Genomic DNA, 25,683 nt, shown 5'->3' with positions numbered 1-25,683 from the left:
TTCAAATCCATTGCTCTAAAGGTTTTACTTTCTGTTACATATTATCATTGGGTGGTCCAAAGGGGTCAGAGATGGAGGTTGTTTCAGAACCTGAAGTCTTTACTAAAAAAGATGAAACCAGAAAGAAACCACACTGGGTACAGAGCAGTGAGGATCCAGCCTATTGTTTCCAAAAGCCTGCTACATTCAAGACACAGTGAACTTAACCCAGTTTTGTTTTGTTTTTTAGAAGAACAGCCATCTTGACTTCACAAAGAATGATGGTCAGAATATTTAACTACTGGTACAGCAGTGGTACTGACCAAAGAGAATAGATACTGCCCAATCAGAATGGACACCAGCTGTAAACAACCAGTGTATCCATATTGGTGCACACTGGCTTTTAACATTTGCCCTTGCAAAAACTACTGAAAATATTAAAAGGGAATCTCACATGTCAGAGTCCTCTGTTCTACCAAAATTCAACTTATTTTATGCTAACAAAATTATTTGAAACTAATCTAATCATAGTCTCTCTCCAGTTACTGCCTCTTCACCCTACTTCAACTAACAGCAAAGCTCCTCATTAGAGTTCTGTATTTATTTCCTCTACTTCTCACCTCCCATTTTCTCTTGAACCAACTCCAGTCAGGCCTTTGTCCCCAATGTCGGCTTCCTCAGGAGCTCAAAGGTCTTATCAATATCAACAACCCCCATATTGCCAAATCTGATGGTTAATATTCAGTCTTTTTATTACTTAAACCTTCAGGGGCATTAGACACAAGTTGATCATGCCTTCCCTTGTGAAACACTTTTTTACCTGGCTTCTAGGACACCACTTTCTCTTGTTCTTCTTCTATTGCATGCCATTTCTTTTCAGTCTTCTTTATGGGATTCTCTTCCAGCTTATAAATGAGGGAGTGCCTCAGTCAGTCCCTGGCCTCTTTTCTTGGCTTTCTATGCTCCCTTTCTAAATGATTTTATCCGATTCTGTGGCCTTAGATCAATAGACTGGTGAGTCCACATCTGTATCTCCAGCCTTGTGCTCTCCCCAAAGATTCCCAACTGCCTACATAATATACCTCCACTTGGATATCTAATAAGCCCTGCCATGTTAGCATACACTGAGCTCTCTGGATTTCTTACCCACTTCTCTATTTTCTGTAAGTGTATTGGTTCCCCAATGTCTCCCTTCTCAGCAAATGCTATTACCATTTACCAGTTGCTCCAGCCATTCAGAAATTCAGTTGGTGATGCCTTCAAAATACACCTTGATCTGACCACCTGGCCACCCTTATTTAAATTGCTGTCATTTCACACCTAAACTACTGCAACAGTCTCCTAATAGATTTTTACCCCTCCTACAGTCAGTTTATAACTGTCCACATCTCTCACGCTCCCGTGACCATTGTTACCTTGCTGTTTCTTCAATACAATCATCTTATTTCCTCCTCAGGGCCTTTGTACTTGCTCTTTCCTCTAGCTGATATGATCCTCCTCCAGAGCTTCTCAGGGCTTCCTCTTTCATATCAATCAGTACTCCACACAAAGGTCATCTTCAGAGAAGTTTTCTTTTTAATAATTAAAATAGAAGCCACACCCAACTCACTATTCTCCATCCCCCTTCTCTGCTTTATTTGCTTCAGAGCAGTTATCACTATTTGACTTCACATTATCTTGCTATTTTCTGTTTGGTCTGTCTCCCCAAATAGAATATATCCTCCATAAGACATTCCAGAAAAAACATATAATCATAGAACTAAAACCATTGTGAAGAACTCTGGAGGTCATTCACCTCTACCCACCATCTAATATTTAGATCAACCTTGTACTCTCTCCATTATTTGTAAAGTGAATATTTTTATACTGAATCACATTTTCCCACTGATCTCCATCATCATTATTTTTTCATGGAGAAAAATGACCTCAATATTAAATAAAAATGTTACCAAGGACAATAATACCTACTCTTGACAGTATGCAATTAATTTTCCTATATAGCCCATAGAAGAAATTAGTCATTCAGACAATTGAATGTGACCATTCCTGGCAGCATGTGCGGAGCCAGAACAGATACTGGAGCAGTGACATTTTGTACCAAATATGCAAATATAATAAAGCACCAAATAAGTAGGAGCTATGTGCTATTGAACTGTAGCCAGAGCCTGAACAAGAACACAAATATGTTGTCTAATAACTTTGTTCCACTAGATTTCATTCATTCCTTATTGGAGGAACACGCATTTGAGTAAGAAATATGCCAATTTATATAGTTAACTTTCATTCTTCTTAAGAACTGCCCACTAGGTCAAGTTGTTTGATAACTGATGAAGATGATCCAAGATGACTTATCATTGAGTGTGTTTCTTTAGACTTTGCACTAACTTTAGTTATCAGCAACTCTTTAGAGCTAGTTATTTGTACCCCCTTTCCCCTTTTATTGGTGTCTTTAAGATGTTAAGCACTCTTTCCTGTGTACTGGTTAACTATATTTGCCTAGTGAAGGAGTACTGATTTTCCATTATTCCTAGATGCCACATGATGCATTTCTATTCGTTGTAAACACTTATAAGACTGACTTATATTTTGTCTTTCATCACATCAGTCTGCCAGGGCAAGATGTCTTTAAATGAGGCCCAGTGCGTTTCATCAGACACATTTCTACCTTGACACTTAAAGGAACGATGTTTTCAAGGTGTCTAGGTGTAATGAAGTTTGTTTTAAAAACCCGCTGCTATCTTGCCAGAGCCTCAAGGCAAGGCCTCTGAAAAGTAACAGACTATATACTTACTTTTCAGGCCTCTTCTGGGCTTGACTTATTTGCTTTTTCTATAGGCACTAAACTATTACTTATATTTCATTTATATATGTTGACTTCAGAATTTTCCAGGAAAATTCATATTGGCCTTTGCAAGTAAGAAAAATGATTGATGAATAAAAGATATTAAACAATCCTATAAAATAGATCCTTAGGATAATTAAATTGCTTGAGCAACAACAATTTTGAGAGTTCATTGCTATTTTAGAATACACAAAAGCACATAAAAAAGTGAAGTTTTTAACAACATTTCAAGTAAGGGTTTACAGTTTGACTTGGATCTGTTTTAGTGATGAATGAGGTCTGCCATCTTTACTACTTGTTGAAAAAAGCCTACTTGAACCAGAAAGTCTAGATTTTTCTCCACAGATTTTAAATTCTTTAAATAGCATAAGTTCCTCCTGAGAGAAAACTCCAAAGAGTTATAGTATTAATTTGCCCTTGAAGGGAAAAACAACAGTGAATATTAAGAGAAAGTGAGAATACAACATAAGAGAAAAGGGGAGTTGTCAAAGGACATCTAGAAAGTAACCTCCTGCAATGTCTCTATTGTTCATCCTTCAAATTTACGGCAGGGCATCTCTTAACATTCAACCTTGCCTTAATGCTCCTCCTGCTGTCATCCGCTATGTGAAATGATCCCCCGACCTTTAAAATCACATGTTGGTTTACATTCTCTTTCCTTGTTCTCTCACTTGGTTAGACATGTCTCATGAACTTCTTTGTATTTACATGATGACTAAAAGGGTGACTTGGTTCAACCCAGCAAACATTTTTAACCAACTCTCCAAACATTTACTGCCTCTTCTCACAATATTTACAATGACTTCCACTCTCTCTAATTGTCCACTCCTTTCCTCTGTGATCAATGACAAATGGCTCAATCTTTGTTTCACTCTCTGTATAATTCCAGTACACCTAGTTTATAGGGAAAAAAATAAGACAACCAATTTTTAATAATAATTAATGTAAGATGATGTATAATGTTTATTTACAAAAACAAGTATTTATTGTGTTGTTTCTGTTTACTTATATCCATCCTGTGTTTCCATTTATGTGAAACCACAGAGATTCTTTTTTTTTTTTTTTTTTTTTTTTTTTTTTGAGACGGAGTCTCACTGTGTCGCCCAGGCTGGACAGGCTGGAATGCAGTAGTGCAATCTCGGCTGACTGCAACCTCCGCCTCCTGGGTTCAAGCGATTCTTCTACCTCAGCCTCCCAAGTAGCTGGGACTACAGGCATGAGCCACCATGCCTGGCTAATTTTTGTATTTTTAGTAGAGACGGATTTCTGTCACATTGGCCAGGGTGGTCTCGAACTCCTGAACTCAAGTGATCCTCCCGCCTTGGCCTCCCAAAGTGCTGGGATTACAGGTGGGGATTGTTATATATCTTTAACCTTCAGAGAGCTCCATTCATCAATTCAACAAATATTTGAGTTCTTACTATATACTGAGCATTATTTCAGCCATAGAAAATACAGCAGTGAACAAAACAGAAAGAAATTCCTCTAAGCTCCCTGGAGCTTACATTAATAAACAAATAAATAAGCAAAATCTACTGTATGTCAAGGTTTCCAAGGATTTATTCGGCCAAGTGTTACTAGGACAACTTTGCCAATTAGAAGAAGTACAGTGTTGCTGAAAGAAATCAGGCACTCAGGTTTCTTAATAAGAAACAAAAATATCACCCAAAGCCTGAGTACAATTCTTCAGGCCACCACTGCTCACTGTCATCTGAAATTCGGTTGCTAGGACACTGCTAAGCATAGCAAAGCTAAGGACACTTTACAAGCTGGGGAAGTTTTTGGTAGAATGATGTTATGATATTCATAGATCTAAATTCAGTTATGAAATACGGGGCATAGAGATTAACCTAGAAAGAAATAAATATATCTGTAAAGTTGACTTTTGATATCATTCAAGCTTAATAATCTAATGCCTATAAAAAGAAGATATACAAATTATTACATTGAAAAACTGTTGGTATTTTATAGTAACATTTAAGAATTTATAGCTTTTCACTAAAATCTAATCTAATCTATCTCTTAATTTCCTCATAAATCAGGTGGCTAATTTTTAGCCTAGAAAATACAACTTTTGTTCTGATACTATGGCTTTAGTTTTGCAGGGTAGGGTAATCAGTATCATTACATTTTTACCCTCTAACGCTTCTCTAAATAGAAATGAGGTCTCTTCATTTAATTTGGGAAATTGAATGCCAGTCAGGGAATTCAAAACAGTGTTGGTTTCAAGTTTGAGTTCCCCTGAATAGTACCAAATTATTTTCCTTGACCCTGAGGCATGGGTCTCAATGAGAAAACATAGGGAAATTATGAATCCAAGCTATCCTGAGACGATCTTGCCTACATATTTAACAGTGAACTGAAATTTTGTGTCTATTGTGGCTCATGAATAGTAGGGATCAGTAACTGATTTTCATTGCATAGGCAAAAGTAAACCATCCATATATGTAAAAAATAAGATTAGATATATGTCATGACACTGTCCTTTTATTTTTATATGGGAAATACACCCATATGAATAAAAATTAACTGTTAGTCATATATGAAGCAAGATGCAAAGTTGGAAGTCTGTTCACACTGTGTACATTACCTTGAACTGATGAGAATTGGAGTAGCGTAATACCTTGTGCCTAAGTAATTCTCACATCACTGAACCACAAATCTGATAGACCTCTGTAGTTATTGTAAGATTTAATAGCAGAGAACGATAAGAAAGCTTTGAATTACTAAACACTGATAACACTTCTTAAAGAACAAAATAAATGAATATTTCATAATATACAATCCCAGGATTAGCCTCTCTACCATGGGCTTTGTAGCTGAACACCTCTTGCCTCGTCATTCCCTTAATTCAACATTTTTATCTTGTGTTCAAAATATATATTTTACATTTATGTAGAAGGAAAGAAAGCCATGACTCTCATAACACTTCTATACAATCTGTATATAAAACTGGCTATACATCCATAGTTATGATGCCAGGAGAATCTCAGTGTTTGCTATGAATCACCCATTAGTCAAATCTCTCCACTCATCAGAGTCTGATTAGAAGCCAACTATCCCTGGGGCAGTTGTTTCTTGAAGAAAATGTTAAAGTTGGTCTTCTTGTTTACATCCGGATAGTATGAATCAAATGACATCCCTGTGATGAAAAAAAAAAAAAGAAAGAAAGAAAATAGTTTAAAGCCTCTCATGGAACTGGCTTTTGGTGATGACTGCCTTCAGTGATTCTCAATTAGAAAACATAGAGCAGGTAAAAATAATTCCAGTTCTGAATTAAAAGCAGGAAATGATGTCACTTTCCATAGTTAAAGGCAGCATGACCTAGCAGAAAGTATGTATTCTTTGGAGCCAGATAAAACCTCAGCTCTGCTGCATGGCACCTATGTCACTTTGGACAAGTGACAACTTTCCTGAGGCAGATGTTCACATCTGCAGGTGGACGTGTTAATTAGCTTGATTGTGGTTATCATTTTATAATGTATGCATATATCAAGACATCACATTGTGATCTTAAATATATGTAATTTTTATTTGTCAATTATACTTCAATAAAAAATGGGCTAATAATAGCAAGTAGGATGGTTTTGTATATAAGTATATACAGGAATATACAGCCTAGGATTATAATAGAACGTTGCAGGCACTCCATAATTTATAACCCAAATGTCCACAGATTTCCTCTGCCATCAGTTACACATGTTGCTGGCTCTCCCTCCCACCTGCATAGCAGCAGTGTCTCCCTCACACTGTTAAAGTCTTTCACACACAGTGTGACCCACATTGCACAAGAAACCAGTAAGCTCCTGTTCTTCTGTCTTCATGAAACTAATGCTTACATGTCTCTGAGGGAGGTGCCCTTCTCAACAGCCCTGTTCCAGGCACCCTCTGGGAGGACTGTGCTCTGGCCCAAGTCCTGGGCAAAGGCCCCAGGGGGCCAGTGCTCTGCAATGGATAAGGGCAGAAAGGAGAACACGACTTTCTTCCTTTTTCTCCTGGACCTTGAAACAGCCAATGTGTGACCCTCCTGGAAACATACCTATCCACTTCCTTTGCTTCACTGTCAGGATAAACTTGACCTTGAAATTATGCCAGGAAATAAACCATTTTTGTTGAACATTCACCTGTCTTTCACCTCTGTCTCCAGTAATGTGCTAATGTTATCTCATCCTCCCAGGGAGCTTGTGAGGCTGACATATTCAACACCAATTTATAGATGAAGAGACTGGAACCTAGATAGATTCAGAATACCGTCCCCGCTCTCTCTGCTTTCTACCTCCTTTAAATACCTGAGGTTTCACCAGCCTAGGATGTCCATTTCCTTTTTTTTTTTTTTTTTTTTTTTGAGATGGAGTCTTGCTCTGTCACCCAGGCTGGAGTACAGTGGTGCAATCTCGGCTCACTACAACCTCCGTCTCCCGGGTTCAAGCAATTCTCCTGCCTCAGCCTCCAGAGTAGCTGGGATTTTAGGCACATGCCTCCACACCTGGCTAATTTTTGTATTTTTGGTAGAGATGGGGTTTCACCATGTTAGCCAGGCTGGTCTCAAACTCCTGATCTCAGGTAATCTGCCTGCCTCTGTCTCCCAAAGTGCTGGGATTACTGGGGTGAGCCAACACGCCTGGCCAGGATGTCCATTTTCTATTAAATGAGCACCACATGTTCTGCAAAACATTAGCAATTATCATTATTTTCTGCTCCAAGTCAAATTAGGCCAGAGTTTACACTCACTCAAGAATGATGAGTCTGAAGAGATATCTAGAGTAGGAATTGAAATGTAAAAATCAGAGTAGTAGAGAGAGAGAATGGAGGCAAGGCTTTAAGAGATTAAGTAAAAGAGGTTTGGAAAAACAAAATCTTGATTACAAAAAGTAAAATAGAAAGGATGGATATGAAAGACTTTATGAATGAGTCATCATCTATTTTATTTATCTTTTAAAAAATTCTTACATGGCACCAGCTGCTTCTGTCACACTTCACACCCTCAGGCCCAAACTACCTTCTCTGAGCCCTTTCTTTAAAAAAAGACAAAAAAGTAAAGTAATCTTCCAGATAAAAACTAAGACTTGTTCTTCCCCCTCTTTCCTTTACCCTTCATTTCCATAACTTATCTTTCTCTGTGAAAGTACAGGTGGGAAATAATCAAGGAACTATTTGTGTGTGTGTGTGTGTGTGTGTGTGTGTGTGTGTGTGTGTGTGTGTGTATGAGATTTTGATCACAGTCTACAAGAAATCTCTAGAGATTGCTTTCAAACTAAAACCAATTTCATACCCAATAGAAAACTTTAGTTTCATTGAAGGAAAAGCTAAATGGGAGCATTCAAAAGTGTCTTTCTAAAAAGAAGCCGGTTCTGAATACACTTGCCCAATTACTACCAAGAAATCTTCTCCTCCTTAAACCCAGAAATAAAAAGAGAAGTGCTCTATTGATAATGCTTCGTGTCATTTATCCAGGGCAAGTGAAAGATATTCTGGTTATCAGTCATTTTCTTTGTCAAGCATAATTTTTCATGAGTTATATTTTAGCAAAATACTAAATTCAATGTCTATTATTATTATTATTATTATTATTATTATTATTATTGCAAACGTCTTCCAAGCAACATAGAAAGAACAAAGGTGGCATTAGTGGAAAATAAAAGGCAAATGCACGTTAACCTCAGCAGTAGTTCACATGTGTTATCACCGATGCATCTTCTGCATCTTCTACCTCCTTTAATGCATCTTAAGTCATAATATTTTAGATCAAAATGTGCCAAATTAATTCAGCTCTAGTGCGTTGGGTTTTATGAACCTCCCAAATTACCTGTCTATTTGCTGCTGATGTCTGAAAGACAAGTGGAGGTGAGACCAACAAGAGATTTACATGTACCCTGATAGAAAGGGATAATGTTGCATCGTTCTGTTTTACTTCTTGTATATTTATTTCTTTTTAGCAGCTTGAAATGATCCATAGATCCGGAAACTGGTAGACATTGCAGGCTTTCCTCGTTACTGCCACTCACATATTGTCTTCTTCAAGGCCCATTCTCTCTTAACCAGAACTCCCAACAGAGAGGACAGTGGAATAGACATGGAAACCTCTAAAAAGTTTAGGCACTATGTTACTAGCACATCCCTCTCAGCTGCATATATAAAAATCTCAAATAGACTTAATTTCTTTATATTGATGTAATAGATCAAAATCTCAAATTAATATTTTGTTTCTGACTTTTTCATATTCAAATTCTTTAAAGAATATTAACTAAATATAGGACTGATTATTTGGTGATTATTTAGGTGTTACAAGTGAAAATGTGTATACTAATGTCTATGGATCTATCTCAAATGTTTCTTCAAGTTTTGTGTATTCTTTCTTCACATGCTAGTTTTGAACTTTACTTTGGTGCCTCTATCTGAAAACCAAGAGGAGATGAGACACCTAAAAATATCCTCATTTGCATCTGTTTCCCTTCCTTCAGAGAAGGAGTGTTGGCCCACCCAGTTTTGCCTTGACAACCAGGAAATAACTAATGACAATTTGGAAATTAATTCACTGTTGATCTCTTATGCTACCATGTCAGGTCTTCCATTATTTGGCTCAAACTGATGCTGAATTGCAAGAGAGCAGGACAGGAGCCTGTCATTTTTACATTCCGGATGGTTGCCAGCAGACATGATTAATAAAAGTCACTTGATACAAATCAAAGAACTTGATTAAGTGAATCAGATCCTCTTTACTTTGTCTTCTTACAGAAAACATGCTATAAGGTTCATACTTTTTAAAAGTCATGAAACAAAATTTAACAAATTTACCCCATATTTATTAAATACGGATCACTTCCTTCCTGAAAACATTTAAGTGCAGTTCTCCAGAATGAAAGAGATAAACATGTGTAGATGCAAATCAATTCTGTATTGGTTTCTTATTACCACATTAAAAAGAAAATCTGAAGATATAAGTTATGACTTAATTTTGATTTTGAATGCATACTGCTACCTAATGTACATAAAATAACCATCACAGAATGAAACTGATGTATCCAACAGCTGGCTGCATTTAAATGATTTTAAAATAAGTGCTTATAAAAAGTCAATTTTTGGTGTTTTGCTGCTTAGGAATGAAACGAATCACAAATGTTTTTATTTTATTTTCTCTGACAGGACTGGGAATTCCCACATTTCATGGGAGATGTTGATGTAAATCTCCCTGGTTTGCACACCCCTCACATGCAGTTCAAGATTCCTTTCTTCCAGAAAATCTTCAAGGAGGAATATCGTATTCACATAACAGGTGTGTTATATCCTTGAACACAATTTGATTATCTTCGTACATTAGTTAGGGTAATGCTAGTTGCTGTAAAAAGCAAGCCATAATATTTGAGAGGCATAAATACAATGTTATTTCTCATTCACTTAACAGTGCAAGGTAGTTTTCAGATCAACAAGGGGCTCTGTACTATCATTCTGGGACTTAAGTTACTGGTGGCTTTGACAATTTCAGTGTTAGCATCCAGCAGGCAGATGGAAATACAGAGAATGGGGAAAGTGATTAAGAAGGCTTGTCTGTTCCTTAATCTCTTGGGCTTGGAAAAGAAATATGTCACCTTTCCTCATGTTCCATTGATGATAACTGGTACATAGCCCTACTTAGAGTCAGGGAGAGCAAGGAAATGTAGTCCTTAGCTGAGCAGCCACTTCTGGTGTCAGATCTGGTATTCTAGTATAGGATTATCAAAGAGGGAAGACAAATCTTTGCTGTGGAGAGTCATTTCTGACATACTCCATATGCCACTCTACCTTGATCTTGTTCATTGGATGGGTTTATTTTCCACCACATAGAACTCAGTATCTATTTTCAATGTTATATTCTTTATGCTCTTGTTCTTCGTTTGTTGCTGAAATTAAAACAATGGTATCCTAGAGCCCCAATCAGAACATATGCCTTTAGGGAGTTAGGCCACTTCTCATTTGATTTTCTGAAAACCTACTTCTGTGGCAAAGCTCAGGTTCGTCTTAAGTGATTCTCTTGTGGATCTTCAGATTATTTTATTTTCAGATATTTTCTGCTTTTGAAATGGCTAAAATATGATTTATTGTAATATCCTTTCATGACATATCAGTCATTCTCATCTAAAAAGGGCTTCCCGGAGCTACGTTTTATATCTCTCTTTCTTTATGACAAGAGGCAGACAGCTGAATGATCACAGATAAAGGATGGCATTAGTTCCAAAGCTGTTCAAATGCAGGTAATGAGTGTGTGTCTGTTTTAAGGACAATGGCCTAGGATCCCACACCTGCTATAATAAAATCTGCTGAAGAAATCTGTGCTTACACTACCGTCTGTGCTGCCAAATAAAAATAGTCTGAGCCCAGAAAACATTAACATCTGAGTACTGCAAAAAACCTTTGCTTCCCAGCTAGGAGGCTGTTTTTTGCTTTAAGCATGAGGCGACCTTCCTAAATTGGAGAATGAGCTCATGAATAGGGAAGATGCAGCAGGTTTCTTTTCCTATTCAAAATGAATGAGGCCCATCTATTAAATTCACTGGGTAAATCAATCAATTTGAGTTCAGGTCACATAGTCTGGTTTCAGAGTACCCACTTAATCTCTGCAGCATGCTACCCTCTTGGACTTCTAAAACAGCTATCACACACATGGCATCATCATATCCCTTTGGGGGGGGCTTTTGCGTAGACCATCTGTTCTTGCTACCAGCTCTTGTCCCAGGCCATCATTACACTAATATTGTCTCTGACTATCAGAATGCCTTGTCAAAAATATCCTGCTTGAGTACAGAACTTCAGGTTAAAAAAGGAAAAAAAAATGGAGAGCCTATTGGTAAGAAAAAAAATGAGCTGCTAAAAATATTTAATTTAGGATTATTTTGTATAACTTTATCATTTACATTGTCATTTATAGATGGTACAGATTTCAGATTTGTGGTGTCCAGAGTTTACACAATGTGGAATACTCTGTTTAAGAAGATGAATATAAAATTACATCTCAAAATTATATTCAGTGCCTCGGAAGGGGGCTATGCATGCAGAGTCCCTAAAGCTTCAGTGTTATTAACTTTGAGGTAAAGCCTACTGTGCATTTAGATAGAAGCAGATACATGACTTCCATTTGAACTAAAACCCTTTTCCCACCAAGAATTATTTTCTGAAAACCTAAAAGGATGAAAGACTAGTTCAACTTTTATAGCAGAGACTACATGTTAATCTGGTTTGCCCGAAGGTGGTAATGTATTGTAATTAAGGCTTTGGTGCAGTGTTTGCCATATGATGGTGATGGCCAAGTCATCAGGGAACTTTATAAATACACAGATTGTTGGGTTTCATTACTAATGTTTTGATCCAGTAGGTCTGGGTGAGGGCCAGAGAATCGAACTTCGGGAAAGCTCTCCCAAGTGATGTTGATAATTGGGGATGTCTCCTTTCTGATTGAGAGATGACAGATGAGATCAGAGCGTCTCCCTGAAATGTGTCATGCAAACAATTGGGTGTCTGGACTTGCCAAAAAGGCTTTTGAGGATTCTGGAGCTTACATTCAAAATATTAATAAAATAAGGGGCTGAACGTGGTGGCTCACACCTATAGTCCTGGCACTTTGGGAGGCCAAGGCAGGAGGATCACTTGAACTCAGGGGTTTGAGACATCCTGGGCAACATAGGGAAACTCATCTCTAACAAAAAATAGAAAGAAAGGAAGAAAGAGGAGGGAGGGAAGGAAGGAAGTTAGTTTGGCATGATGGCACACACCTGTGGTCCTAGCCACTTGGGAGGCTGAGGTGGGAGGATTTCTTGAGCCCAGGAGGTCAAGGCTGCAGTGAGCCATGATGGCACCACTGCACTCCAGCCTGGGCAACAGAGCCAGATCCTGTCTCAAAAAATAAGCTAAAATAGGGTAGGTGAGGACTTTGGAGTGAAGGGTTCCACCATAAACAAATTAAATCCAATTTGTGATAAACCCAGTTTGTTCACATGCATCCACATAGCCATGATAAAAATACCTGGGAAAATGGCACAGGTTTGGAGGTTGAAGCAGTCTGAGCTTTTCTCTCTTGCTTTTGTTCTGTTTCTTTTACTCTCTCTGTTTTGTTAATTGGCTGAAGAGATTGCTGAGGCCACCCCAGAGTAGCATCTAGTCATCTGTGAAGGGCTTTTTACTTTACCTGACTACATTTGTAAGACAATTGTTTCTGTGGAAAACTAGGTAAAATTTCCAAAATACTGTGCTACATGCTCCATTTCAATATTCTCAATAGTTAGCAGCCTACAAATTTCCATGTGAACTACAAATTCTAGCTTGCTGATCAGCTCCTCTGAGCCCTGGTACTTTTTTTATGGAGACTTCAGTGCTTTCCTTGATAACTAAATACAGTGTCACCACTGGGGTTATTAAGCATAAAACCCTCTAGATCCGTCAGGGGATGACAAACGTTAATGTGTATTGGAATCACCTGGAGAACTTATTTAAAAGACAGCTGCATTAGCCACACCTCCAGAATCTGATGCCTGAGGTATGCAGCAGACTTGGAATCCACCCTTCTGTCAAGCATGGCAAGTGATACGTCTGCTGGCTGGCAGAGGACTGCTCTTTGAGACATGCTGCTGCTGAGAGACATTTTCTATAGTTAGAATTCCTCTTATCTCAGCTTTAATTTGTTTTCATATGCAACTGTTAAAATCAAAAGCCAAGGGGTAGAATGCAAATTCAATAGCAGTGGGATGACCAGGGAGAAAGGCACATGGTAGAATCCTCCTAGGAGCTGAAATTTTAGAGCTGGGGCCAGCAGAGGAGACTATGATTGGGGAAAGGTGCTGGTCTGAGTGACCACAGAGGAAGCTGGAGCCAGGGATGGGAAGGGAACCTGTAGAACCCCAGATGGCTCCCTCTTTTGCTTTATCTGCTTTGTTTGTTCTGCACTAGAAGAGCCTGGACAAGGACCATGAAGGGTCTCCTGAGTCAAAAGTTGACTCCACTTGGCCCCAATCTACCATGTCCCTATGATGTAGAAAAGACATCCAGCACACAGTGAAGCAATGGAGCAAAGAGGTTGGATACATGGGCTCTAGCTTTGCTACTTACTGGTGGTGTGGTCCTCATCGAGTTCCTTAGCCTTTCAGAGACTCAGTTTCTCGTCTATTTAATGGGCACAGTAATAATACTTATCCCATAGGGTCGTTGTGAGAATTAAATTAATATATGTAAGGCACTTATGACGCTGCCTGCCATGTAGTAAGCATTCAGTAAGCTTTCACTGTTTTTTACTTAAAACTTTTCCTTTCATCTGGCCAGAGATTGTCTTTCCTATTTAATTCAGAAATGTTGGGTAGCTTGAGAGGGTGCCCTCTTGCCACTTACCCACTATTCTGAGTTTTCTACTGTTATCTGCTGTCGTGAGTCCTTAAAAAGGAGAAAGCTAAGAATGCAAAATTCTCTTTCCCAATGAAATACTCTGTATGTAGAGGGTTATGACACTGATGAGTTCCCATTGACATTTTAAAAGCATATAGGATTTGAGTATTTTTTTAATCCTGATTCCAAGCTAGTTTTATTTATGCATGTCAGAAATAACTTGAATTGTTGCATCTGTTTAGCTCATCTGGATCCCCCTTGACAGATGGCTTGCTGCAGTATGTATGAGCTTTCATTTTATAAGCTGGGCTACAGCTTATAAAAATAAATCATTTCTATCCAAGAGTGTTTTAAAATATATTTTTTCTTAGACTATGGACTTCAGTAACAAAGGGAATAAATGGTTAGTGATTAAGTCACACTGGTACTTTTAGCCCAAGTTCATTGTTCTCCTCCTAAAAGTAAACCCTAAAAGCAACTGTATAATGATCTTCTCTGCCCTCTTCCCCTTTACCTGTAAGGTAAGTGCATAGATGGATTGAAAATGCGATGTACTAAATCTCTGGAGGTGAGAGAGGAATGGCCTCTCAATTCAGTCTCGGAAGCTCCTCCGAGTCCTATTAATGCCAATCCCGGTGGAAGCTCTGCCATCTGTCATCGCAGCCAGACAAAGGAAGTGTCCCATTGGTGGCCATCATCTGAGTAAATTAGGAGGGGGTTGGGCAAAAGGCCAGAAGGAAGGCCTGTGCAGCCTTGAGAAAAGAATTCACACTGTTGGCACGATGATGCCCACGGGAACCCTTTCGGCAAAACTGGAACATGTAGAAGTAAACAAGCCTGTGTAGTGTCTGTTCTATTTCAGTTTCCTGTGTTGTGTGAGGGTACAGGTGTTTTACAATGGTGAGAATGTGGAAAATAATGAGTAAAAATGAAGGATTTTATTTTCATAGGTGCATGATTTCTAGCAAATGAGCTCCCAGAGACTGTTTTTTTTAAAGAGCTCTCCTGTGTGAATCAGGCCATGAGAAGGCTGGGGAGGGGACGTCCAGTGGTTCCTCCAGCAGAATGTTCTGTCTGGAAAAATTAGCAAGGGACTTGTTATAAGGAAATGTGTTGCATCCTGTATACAAAGAAAGTCCCCGAAGATCATGAATTTATCCAAAGTACACAAAGACCTCTTGCTCCGCTCTCAGTTGTTGTGAATTTTTCCAAACCTTTCCTCAAGCAATTTTCATTTTCAGCTCTTAAGAGTTAACTATGTTTACTTCTATATAAAGCAGCAATTCCTTTTATTTGTCCAAAACTCATCTTCTTCAGGGCCATCATTTTGCCCATGGCCTGTCAGTTCTTGCTGGCCCTGAGTTTCTGCCCTGCCCACCCTGAGGTATCCTGTCTTCATTTGTACATACATGAGCACCTTTGTAATAAAACTTACATGCCCTTTAGGAATTGTCTTCAGAGCCAGAGGAAGGACTCGAAATATATAATTATTCATAATCCTTGAAACATGAACATTTTGCTTTTCACAGTTTTTCAGATTATGTCCAATTTTAGCTATATCGTGGAATTCATCAGATAATTATGATACATGCATTTTATTTGAAATGCTAAAACTTCTCTTTTCGTATTTTTCTGGGCACATTGTCTCAGAGTTTACAAGTTGGTTAACAGATATTTTTCTGAGTTAATATGTGTCAAAAACTAGTTGGTATCTGGAGAACACAGAAATGAACATGACACAGTTCCCAATCTCAAGAAAGTCATAGTTTAATGGTCATCTAATTCAGTATAACCACTTGTCTTCTTCTTTCTATGCTTATGATCACATGTTCCTACCTGTACTCATCACATTGGATTGCTTCCTAAGAAATAGTCTCCCACTTAGGAAGTAACAATGACAAGAGAGGCACTTTGAGAAGTTGTATCAGTTTGTTTTTAAGTCTTAAGAAGGTACTTTGATAACTCAAATAATTATGACTACTTCATAAATTAATAAGTAAATATTTTCAGTTTACAAAATGGCCTCCTCATGACCCAAGCACTTAATGTGGTTTCTAGATATCCCTAAATTGCCTAGGGAGAGACATGAAGAGATGCTAACTCGTGAGCCCTGTTTTTACTGCTCACATCTGGAATGAGGGAAGATTAGGATGGATGGCCAAGAAGACTGATACAGCAAATTGCATATTTCTTTTACTTATCCAAAATTCATCTTCTTCAAGGCCATGGTTTTGTGCTGTCCCATGATGGTTGCTGAATGACTTTGGGGAGCGTAACTGCACATCCATACACCTGCACTAGATGTCAAAGTCTGGCCAAGTAATCACACCCATGTGGTAGAGAGGGGCCCACAGCACAGCTCAACCACAATGCTAACTGGCACCTCTGAAGAGTAAAAGATTAAAAATATTATATTTGCATATTTCAGTCATGAAAAGTTCATTATATGGTGGAATTATCAGTACCTTATAGTCTTTTTCCTTAGTTGAAAAAAATAACACTTTCCCTCAAATTGTTGTCATTTGCTTTTTAAGTGAGGGTGATATTTAATGAAGAATCCTTTTAAAATGATCTATCCTCAGATTCTGTAAACTCCCACAAAGTAAAAAGATAAAATTTTCATTATAATATCATCTCTGACAACCGGTAAGATTCATTAAAAGCCCAAAAACCAAAAAAGAGGTAATCCCACCAACACCACGCAGTGATTTCTCATTAGAGGAGATAGTGAAGTATTTCAACAAGGAGATTAATAGAAAGAATGTATGGATTCTTACCCTACCTCCTTGCTGATTTACATTATGCTATGTAGTTGAAACAACAGGGGAAAATGCAAAAGCTCTCATATGATTAATGCTGAAATACCAACCCTCTAGTTACTGTCGATTGTATATTCACAACAACACACTTGGGAAAATGGCTATAGAAGCACTTTCTATTCTGTTCTTTTTTGTCTTAAATCCTTTCTATCTGGGTCATTTCAGGGACTCAAAAGTTATTTTTTATGGTAAACACTGTTTCTCAGAAGATACAATTTTTTTTCAGAAAACCTTTCTCCTTCTAAAATTGTATATTCCATCTTCTTTGCTCTAATGTTGAGATTTCCTGGCCTAGCATAAAACACTAAGATTTAGGCAATGTTTATTTCACAGACTCATCAAAGAAACTTTTAGGGCTGGGAAGAAATCTTAAGGATTATCTAGCTCAACTCCCTCACTTTATAGACAAGAACACAGGGGTTGGGTTGCCCTGCCTGACTTCACCTTCTGCTTTGCCACATCTGATAGGGCAAAAGGAATTTTTTAAGGAGGAGAAAGCGTTACCAAGGTAACGACACAGTGTGTGGGAAAAATGGAAAGATGGATGACAGAGAAAGATGAACATCCTTCCTCTGTAAACAGATAAATGAACTAGAGGTCATGTCAGATGGGCAGAAACAAACAAACAAACAAAAATAATAAAAAGGGCCATTTTTTCTACCATTTTAGCAGCTTCAAGTTTCAGCTGAGTGAGAGAAGGACACTGCTGCATCCGCAGGAGGGAGAAGAAGGGAAATGTGATATGAATAGGCAGCCTGGCTCACTGCATCCCTTCCCCTCTGCACTTCCCCACCCCCACATGGCCTCTCTTCTGTGGGGGAGAGGTAGGGACACGATCCCCTGTTTTTTAGCCTCAAAATTCATAGATATAAAAGGTCTTTCCTCAGGGCCAATACTACTTCAAGCAGTAGACAAACTACTAATTGCCAAGGATTTTTAACATGTTAAATATGCTGATTTACAAAGCATATTTACATAGAGCCACACACTGAGTCCTCTTGGATAACTGGTCCCATGTCATCTTCCTATTATTGTTGGTATTTAGTAATGCATACTGTTTTATTCCAACAGAAAAATTAGATAATGTGATCACTTTTAGGATATATCTTTGTTACAATCCTTATGTGTCCTTCTCTCCCTCTATTCCATCACCAAGATCCTATATTGTCTAGATTGAAGGAGTAGAGAAATAAATTGGAGAAATAATACCACCCTACATTTTTGGCAAACAATATATTTCACAGAATGTTCCAACACAACATCTCATTTTATCCTCACAAATAATCCTTTGAGGTAGTTACACTGGTATTATTCTCCATTTCACAGAATAAAAAATTGGATTCTATACACGACCAATAAGTAGACAGATTTGGGGTAGAAGGGCAGAATTATGGAACTGGAAGGCATCTAGTTCAGTTTTCTCAATTTGAAAATAGAATAACCGTGGTCTAGAGAGGTTAAACAGGTTACCCAAGGTCATATGCTTTAAGTTCAGTGTTGGGATGAGATGCCCATCTGCTGATTTCCAGCCTGCAGCTTTGTTGCCATGGTGCTCCCTTTTACAAACCAGTAAAGATGTGTTGGAGTAGGTGATGATATCCGTTAACTGATGTTAGGCCATACAGTTTTAATTTGCTCCTTCTCCACCCCATCTAAATGTTCAGACATCAGGACACATGAGAAATAATAAAAAGTGATCCTTGGGTGTGCAAGTTTAGTGGTCAAACTGACCCAGCACTATTCACTTGGTAGAAAAATAATTGAATAGTGCTGGAAAAGTTCTTTGGGAGAAAGAAACCTTTGGGAGTCAAGAAAGTAGTGGGAGCCAGGTATGGTGACTTGAGCTTGTAGTTCTAGCTACTTGGGAGGCTGAGGCAGGAGGATTGTTTTGTCTAGGAGTTCAAAGCTGCAGTGAGCTATAATTGCACCACTGTGCTCCAGCCTTGCAACAGAGTGAGACACTGTCTCAAAAGGAAAATAAAAATTTTATAAGGAGATGGTGATCAGTCATACAAGCACAAGGACCTCTTCCCCCACCATCTGGTCTGGCTTTGTAACATGTACAGTTTACAGCAAGAGAATAAATATAAAGCTCCGACAACAGAGGAGAACCCAAAGCCCCTCCTTCAACTTGCTTTCTGTCATGGAATCTACAGATTAGTGTCTCCTTAATACTGGATAAGAATCTCTGAACTTTTTCATTTCTCCTGTTTCTCATCCCTTTCCTGCCTTTTTCTACAATAATCTCCATTCTTTTCCTTTTCTCTCCCCTCAGCCTCTTTCTTCCATGTTATCTCATCTTTTTATATATGCTGTTCTATCTACAACATACTGAAAGTATAAACGAAAATAAAAACACAACATTTTCCAAACTGTTTTCTGTCCTGCTTGTTCTTCAAGGACCACATGAATTGTTCCGTCCTCAAAATCTTTCCTGCAGAAAGTATCCTTCCGTTTTTTTTCCATTTCCTCAATATTTACAGCATTTATGGTTTGTATCACTCATTTGGCACCTCCAGATGTAGCCTCTCACTATTTATCTGTTGATCTCTGTCCTGTTCCCCTAACAAGATGATGAAATCCTTTCTGAAAGGCAGAGACATATGTCTTCAGCATCTACCAGTGTGTTCTACACGGAGTCTGTTATGGTTGATCTTTAATATGAACCTGGTTTAGTTTTGAAGATCTCATGAGTGGTTTGAACTTAACAGCACCAGACACTATAGATATTTTATCATATCTGAGACAACATTCCCAATGTTCAAAATTACTTTCCAGTTGGGTATGCCCAAAAAAATCATTCAGGCAAGAGTTTTCATTTCAAATATTATAAACTCTATATAGCTGAACAATGTCAGGACAAGCAGTTACTATTTCCCTTCATATAGTTTAGGTAAGCTCTCTTCATAGAGGAGCAAGTTGCACCTTCTCATGCAAATAAAAAAATTATCATGGTTTAGGCAAGGCTTTCGTGATGATAATTATAGCAATTACTGGGCCCCTATTATGTACCAGGCACTGTCCTTAGCATCTAGTAATCGCATGAAATTCTGACAACTTTAATAAATACTATTATTTTCTGCATGTAAAGAAACTGGGCTTTGGAGTGTTTAACAACTGGCTCAAGATCACACAGCTAGTAATTTTGGAGCCAGTATTAAAAGTATTTAGCCTTACATATAATAGGAACTTTAATAAAATATGTAATTATGATGATAAAATACTTTCCTAAACCCCTCGCAGTTATGTCTTTTGTATTTTTATGTAGCTAGATATTTTGTTAGACTGTATATTGCCAAATACATAATCATATGAAGCAGTAACAATAACGTTAAATAATGTTACTTCAAATACAAAAGAAAAAAGTTTTGGCATAATACATAAAATTTTTATAACTAAAGCTTCTGGAACCTGGTACATACGTCCCCTAACTTGCTACAGCAAACCTATGAGGCAGGTATTACTGTATTATTATAATATACATGATATTTGCAATAATTTATAATAAAAAATTATAATGGAATCTAGTATCACTCGAAAGTTTTTTCACCTTTTGTCCATTTGTAGAAATCATAATAAAAATTATAATGGACTCTAGTATACCTGAAAAGTTTTCTAGTATACCTGAAAAGTTTTCCCACATTCTTTCCATTTGCAAATGTAAAAATATCATTTGATAACAGATCATTAAATATTGTATTTATATAAGATTTTAAATATTGAAAAAAGAAATAATAGTTGCAATCTCTTCAAATATATCTTTTCAAGCAGTTCATAAGGTATGGTTACATTTATGTCTGATAAATGCATTTTGTTCAATGAGAATTTGATGTAATTATTTTTAAAGTCTTGAAATGAATGCTCAAGGATTATTGATCTGAATCACATCAACTAATGGTTTAATCAACAGGTCACCTACAAACAGCAATATGAATTAATTTGATATACTGCTGTGCTTGCATTGCAAAATGATTTATTTCTTGCCCAGACATAATTATAAAACTGTAAGAGATGTTCAATCATACATTGAACTTTTCTAAGAATTTCATTAGACTTTGTTTTTTCACATTAATTGAAATGTTCTAGAGGATAACCTACATGGAACCAAATTTGAGTATAGCTGTGGTGCCTGTAAAACAAGGAGACTTAATCTTGTTAGTATAAATGCCATAAATTACTGGCTCAGGGACCTACAGTTGTGTTTTCATATGCCCAGAATCCATTTAGTAAATTCCCTTTGCCAATTCACTTAATGGCAGCACAGCACTCTCAAAAAATTAATTGTTAACCAGTCTGAAACATTAACAATTGATGTTATTATACCATTATCCTCATTTTATTGTAGAAAACCTTATTGCAATTTTATGGCCCTTTGATTAATGCAGTATTTCTTTTTTAATGCAGGCAAATGGTTTAACTATGGAATTATCTTCCTCGTCTTGATTTTGGATCTTAATATGTGGAAGAACCAAATATTTTATAAACCTCATGAATATGGGCAATATATCGGCCCAGGGCAGAAGATATATACAGTGAAAGACTCAGAAAGTTTAAAAGATTTGAACAGAACCAAGCTATCCTGGGAATGGAGGTCCAATCACACTAACCCTCGGACTAATAAAACATATGTTGAGGGAGACATGTTCTTACACAGCAGGTTCATAGGAGCCAGTCTTGATGTCAAGTGTCTGGCCTTTGTTCCAAGCCTGATAGCCTTTGTGTGGTTTGGATTCTTTATTTGGTTCTTTGGACGATTTTTGAAAAATGAACCACGCATGGAGAATCAAGACAAAACTTACACTCGCATGAAAAGAAAATCTCCATCAGAACATAGCAAAGACATGGGAATCACTCGAGAAAACACCCAGGCTTCAGTAGAAGACCCCTTGAATGACCCTTCTTTGGTTTGCATCAGGTCTGACTTCAATGAGATCGTCTACAAGTCTTCCCACCTAACCTCGGAAAACTTGAGCTCACAGTTGAACGAATCTACTAGTGCAACAGAAGCTGATCAAGACCCAACGACTTCTAAAAGTACACCTACGAACTAGACTCAGAGATAGACTTGGAGATAGCACAAAAAGCAACCTTGAGTGTAACTTTAAAAATTTAGTCTTTCCTTTTGTATATGTAAGGTTTACGTAGTGTTAGGTAAAAATATGAACAATGCCACAACGGTGCTCAACATGCTTTTTCTAGGATTCATTGTTTTCTATTTGTATTATAATACACGTGCCTACTGTATACTTAACAGTCCTCTAGAGATTGCTTTTCACAATTGCACAAGCTATTACTGACTTTACAGCATAGTAGAAGATTAGCTGATGACCCATGTATCTGATGTTCAACCATAGTGGTGCCTTGAGACATTAAACTGTTTTTAACTGTACCAGAAATGAAGTGTGGAACAGTTACCTAACCTATTTCACATGGGCGTTTTGTATACAACTATTTTGATCTACACTTGATGTCTGAGCAGAAAACAGAAATAGCTAAATGTGACTCAGGAAGTATCTCTTGGTTTCTTATTCAGCAGCAAGAGTTGGTGACTTTGACAACTGGACTGCAGAGAAACATGGTGATCACCTTTTAATTTTTATTGGCTGTCTGCCAAATATAAATACAGATGCAAAATTCAGTAATAGGAGCTCTATAACCCAACATGGGTCACTACTCATGAAATGTGACTTTCTCCCACCAGTAATTGAAATTAGGTGATAATACCTAATTATGTTTTCCTAATTAAAGATAAATTGCTACTTGATTAAAAATCCTGCCCTTCACCTTTGGGAACAAAGGTTAAGACACACAGTTGGGCGAACTCTCAAATTTATTGGCATTTACACAAAGCCCCAGACAACCAAGGAACTGAAGTTTTCATCATATGAGAGCAGCACATCCCACCATTTACAATATTCGTATATCTTTCTGCAAATATGGCTCTGGATAGTGAAAATTGAAAAACATATGCCAACCCTGAGCAAGGGAACTCCTCAAAAAATCATGCAGCGGAACCTTGTCAGGTAGAGAAGCCGTGCATGAAAGAATTTGTTTAATGTCTTGTTTTGCGTGTGTGTTTTTTGTTTTTGTTTTTTAAGAACTAAATATTGCACATTAATAAATAAGAATTATACAGCAGTGATTATGTGATGTAGTTTTTTGTTTAATTGTATCTTGGCTTAAGAAAAGTCCATTTACATGGGGTTTTTAAAGCTTGATGCCAGGCAAGTTAAGAAAAGGCACACTGCCAACTTGCTTTCAATTTTGTTCCATAAATTGTGGTTACGTTTCTTGAGGGGGTGAGGGAGATCACTTTTAAGGAAAAATTATTTTCCTGTCACACACTGACATAGCTGCATTTTTTCTTTATGATTTTTTAAGTCTCTCTTGTTTTGACCTATCTACTTTTAAGCTTGCAGCATACTGAATTTAGCATGCATAATAGAACTATGCATTTATCTGTCACTTGAGAGCCAGCTTTAATAAACATCTTTACTAAGCATTTGGAACCATGCCCCTGCTGTTACTTTTACCTTTAATAGCCATGCATGGTGCTACTTAGAATCATAAACATATCTGACACACACACACACACACACACACACACAAATGCAGAGATCAAGCTCACTATAGTAACCCATTGCCCATACTATCTAAAGGAACTTACCATGTTATGTAAGGTGGCAACACTAGCTATTACTAAGTTTTGGCAGCCTAGAACATTCAACTTTTAGCTCTGGGACATGTAAATAATAACACCTAGTACCACATTTTTATTTATTCTGAAAGTCATTGTCTTATAGAATGATGAAAGAAGTTGATTTAGAAAGTAGATGTTTATTATCAATATGCATGTCTTATAAAAATATTATTTGAGAATTTTTACATGGGTATTAATGGAAAATGTTTTAATGAGAAAATCTAATTAGCAGAAGTAAGACAGAAAAAAAATAACAAACCTAGAACAACATGTTTATGTGTTTCTAGGGATTAGCTAGAAAAACTATTAAAAAAATGAAAATATATATTTAAATTTTCATAAATTTAGTAACAAATGGAATAATTTCCAAGGACATTTTAATAGTCAAACAAGACTTCAGCCTTCTAAGGCTTCCACTGTTGAATTGTATATACTGATAGTGACCTTTTCTTACCTACATATGGATCTAGTTTCTTCTTTTGCTGCCTCTTTTGGGTATTGCATTTATACCAAGTAAAGATACTAAAATGAAATAAAGTAAAAATTAAATCCATTCACATTCAGTCTTGAATCCTGAGTCATACCAATAGACTGAGACTCTACAGAGCTTTTTGAATACCAAAACTTTTAAACTATTAAGGACATTTTAAAAAGAGATGTGTAGCAATCTCAGAAATTGAGGTTAAAAAAAAAGGATTTAAAAAATTACTAAGCACAGATTCTAAAGAAAGCTTAACAAATGTGATGTCTTAATTGCAGTGATGCTTAAGTACTATAAACAATTATATTTCTACTGTTCAGTAATTACAGTACTTTCTTCCACATAGTGCAGAATTTGAACTAATTTGACATAATTTTAGTATCCTACATTTATAAAGTACTTCATTAGTAGTTTAAATGGAAAATTAAATAAACACTATGAATTTGTGCCTGATAATATACACTTAGACATAAATCTCATCACCACATGTCTATTTGTATTGTATAATCATAATTAGTTACCCCATTTTCTCCCCATGGTAGCTACTTATGTTACCTTATCTTTTAGCATAGCTGAGATCACCAGCAAATTCTATTTAAAATGTTAAGAATTATTTCTTCTCCATCTGCCCTAAGAGTCAACCAGGTACAATTTTTTTTTTATTTTTGTAGTATCAGATTTCACACAAGTAATGTCCAAAAACACTGCACCACTGGCTGACAGTATGGTGGAAAGAAGTCCAACACAGGCATTCAGATTTGAAGGAGGGAGTCAATACATGGCAGCTCACCACTGGGCTCCGTAAGCAATTTTATCACATTATTTGGCTTCCCCATGGGTCACCAACACAGCCCAATATGAAATATGAGAAAGACAATGCTAATAAATCCTAATTGTCTCTATAACTGATAATTCAGGAGGCCAACTGGATTATCTGACATTCAGCTAAGACCTCAGTACCCTGCCATTGTTTCTCATCTGCCTTCACTCTGAACTAACCCTTATTTTAAATTTCAACTCATGCTTAGGCAGCTACAAGTAGGGTATTATGCTTATATTGGTTTTTCCCTCTGAGACTGACTTGGCTCACTACTCTATCTGGCCTGATTTCTTCGAGCTTTGTCCCTCAGAACCCAACTCTGACCTATTAGCCAGCCTGTACCTTTAAGACAGCAAGAGCAACTCAATTAATTCTGCAGCAGATAAACTGGCACTTTCCTCATTTATCCCCATTTAGACGTTTAAACATGTTTGTGTGCATAGAGTTGTAATTAGTGAGTATAAATATAGGTAACAGAGTCAAGCTCAGAAACGTTTGGGTTGCTTCCATTTAGACTGGCCTAGAACTGTCTTACTTGAACAACTAGGGAAGTTTAGATGTAGTATTTATAACTCACAAGTCACTCTTGTTGAAGAAACTAGAAAAAGAGGTGGATTTATAATGAAAAGAGAAGGTTAGGCAGATGGTGGAGAACAAGTGGAGGTTTCAGCAATGAAATCTTAGAAATAAAAACAGCAA

At 37.2% G+C, this 25,683-nt stretch overlaps 1 protein-coding gene across 6 annotated transcripts in view; it reads left to right on the top strand.

Moving 5' to 3' along the window:
• Positions 1-23,121, top strand: part of TMEM117 (transmembrane protein 117) — a 548,703-nt gene extending 525,582 nt beyond the window's left edge. For all 6 annotated transcript variants that reach the window (XM_509012.8, XM_016923597.4, XM_063785727.1 and 3 more), the window contains 2 exons: positions 9,965-10,094; positions 21,388-23,121. In XM_509012.8, the coding sequence (XP_509012.2) occupies positions 9,965-10,094; positions 21,388-22,034 (777 nt within the window). In that variant the 3' untranslated portion in view covers positions 22,035-23,121. The remainder of the gene's footprint in view (positions 1-9,964; positions 10,095-21,387) is intronic.
• Positions 23,122-25,683: the final 2,562 nt, after the last annotated feature.

This window comes from Pan troglodytes, chromosome 10 (genome assembly GCF_028858775.2).
Source record: "Pan troglodytes isolate AG18354 chromosome 10, NHGRI_mPanTro3-v2.0_pri, whole genome shotgun sequence".
Lineage (NCBI taxonomy): Eukaryota > Metazoa > Chordata > Mammalia > Primates > Hominidae > Pan > Pan troglodytes.
The sequence above is the reverse complement of the archived record's forward strand: the minus strand, read 5'-3'. Positions and strand labels throughout refer to the sequence as shown.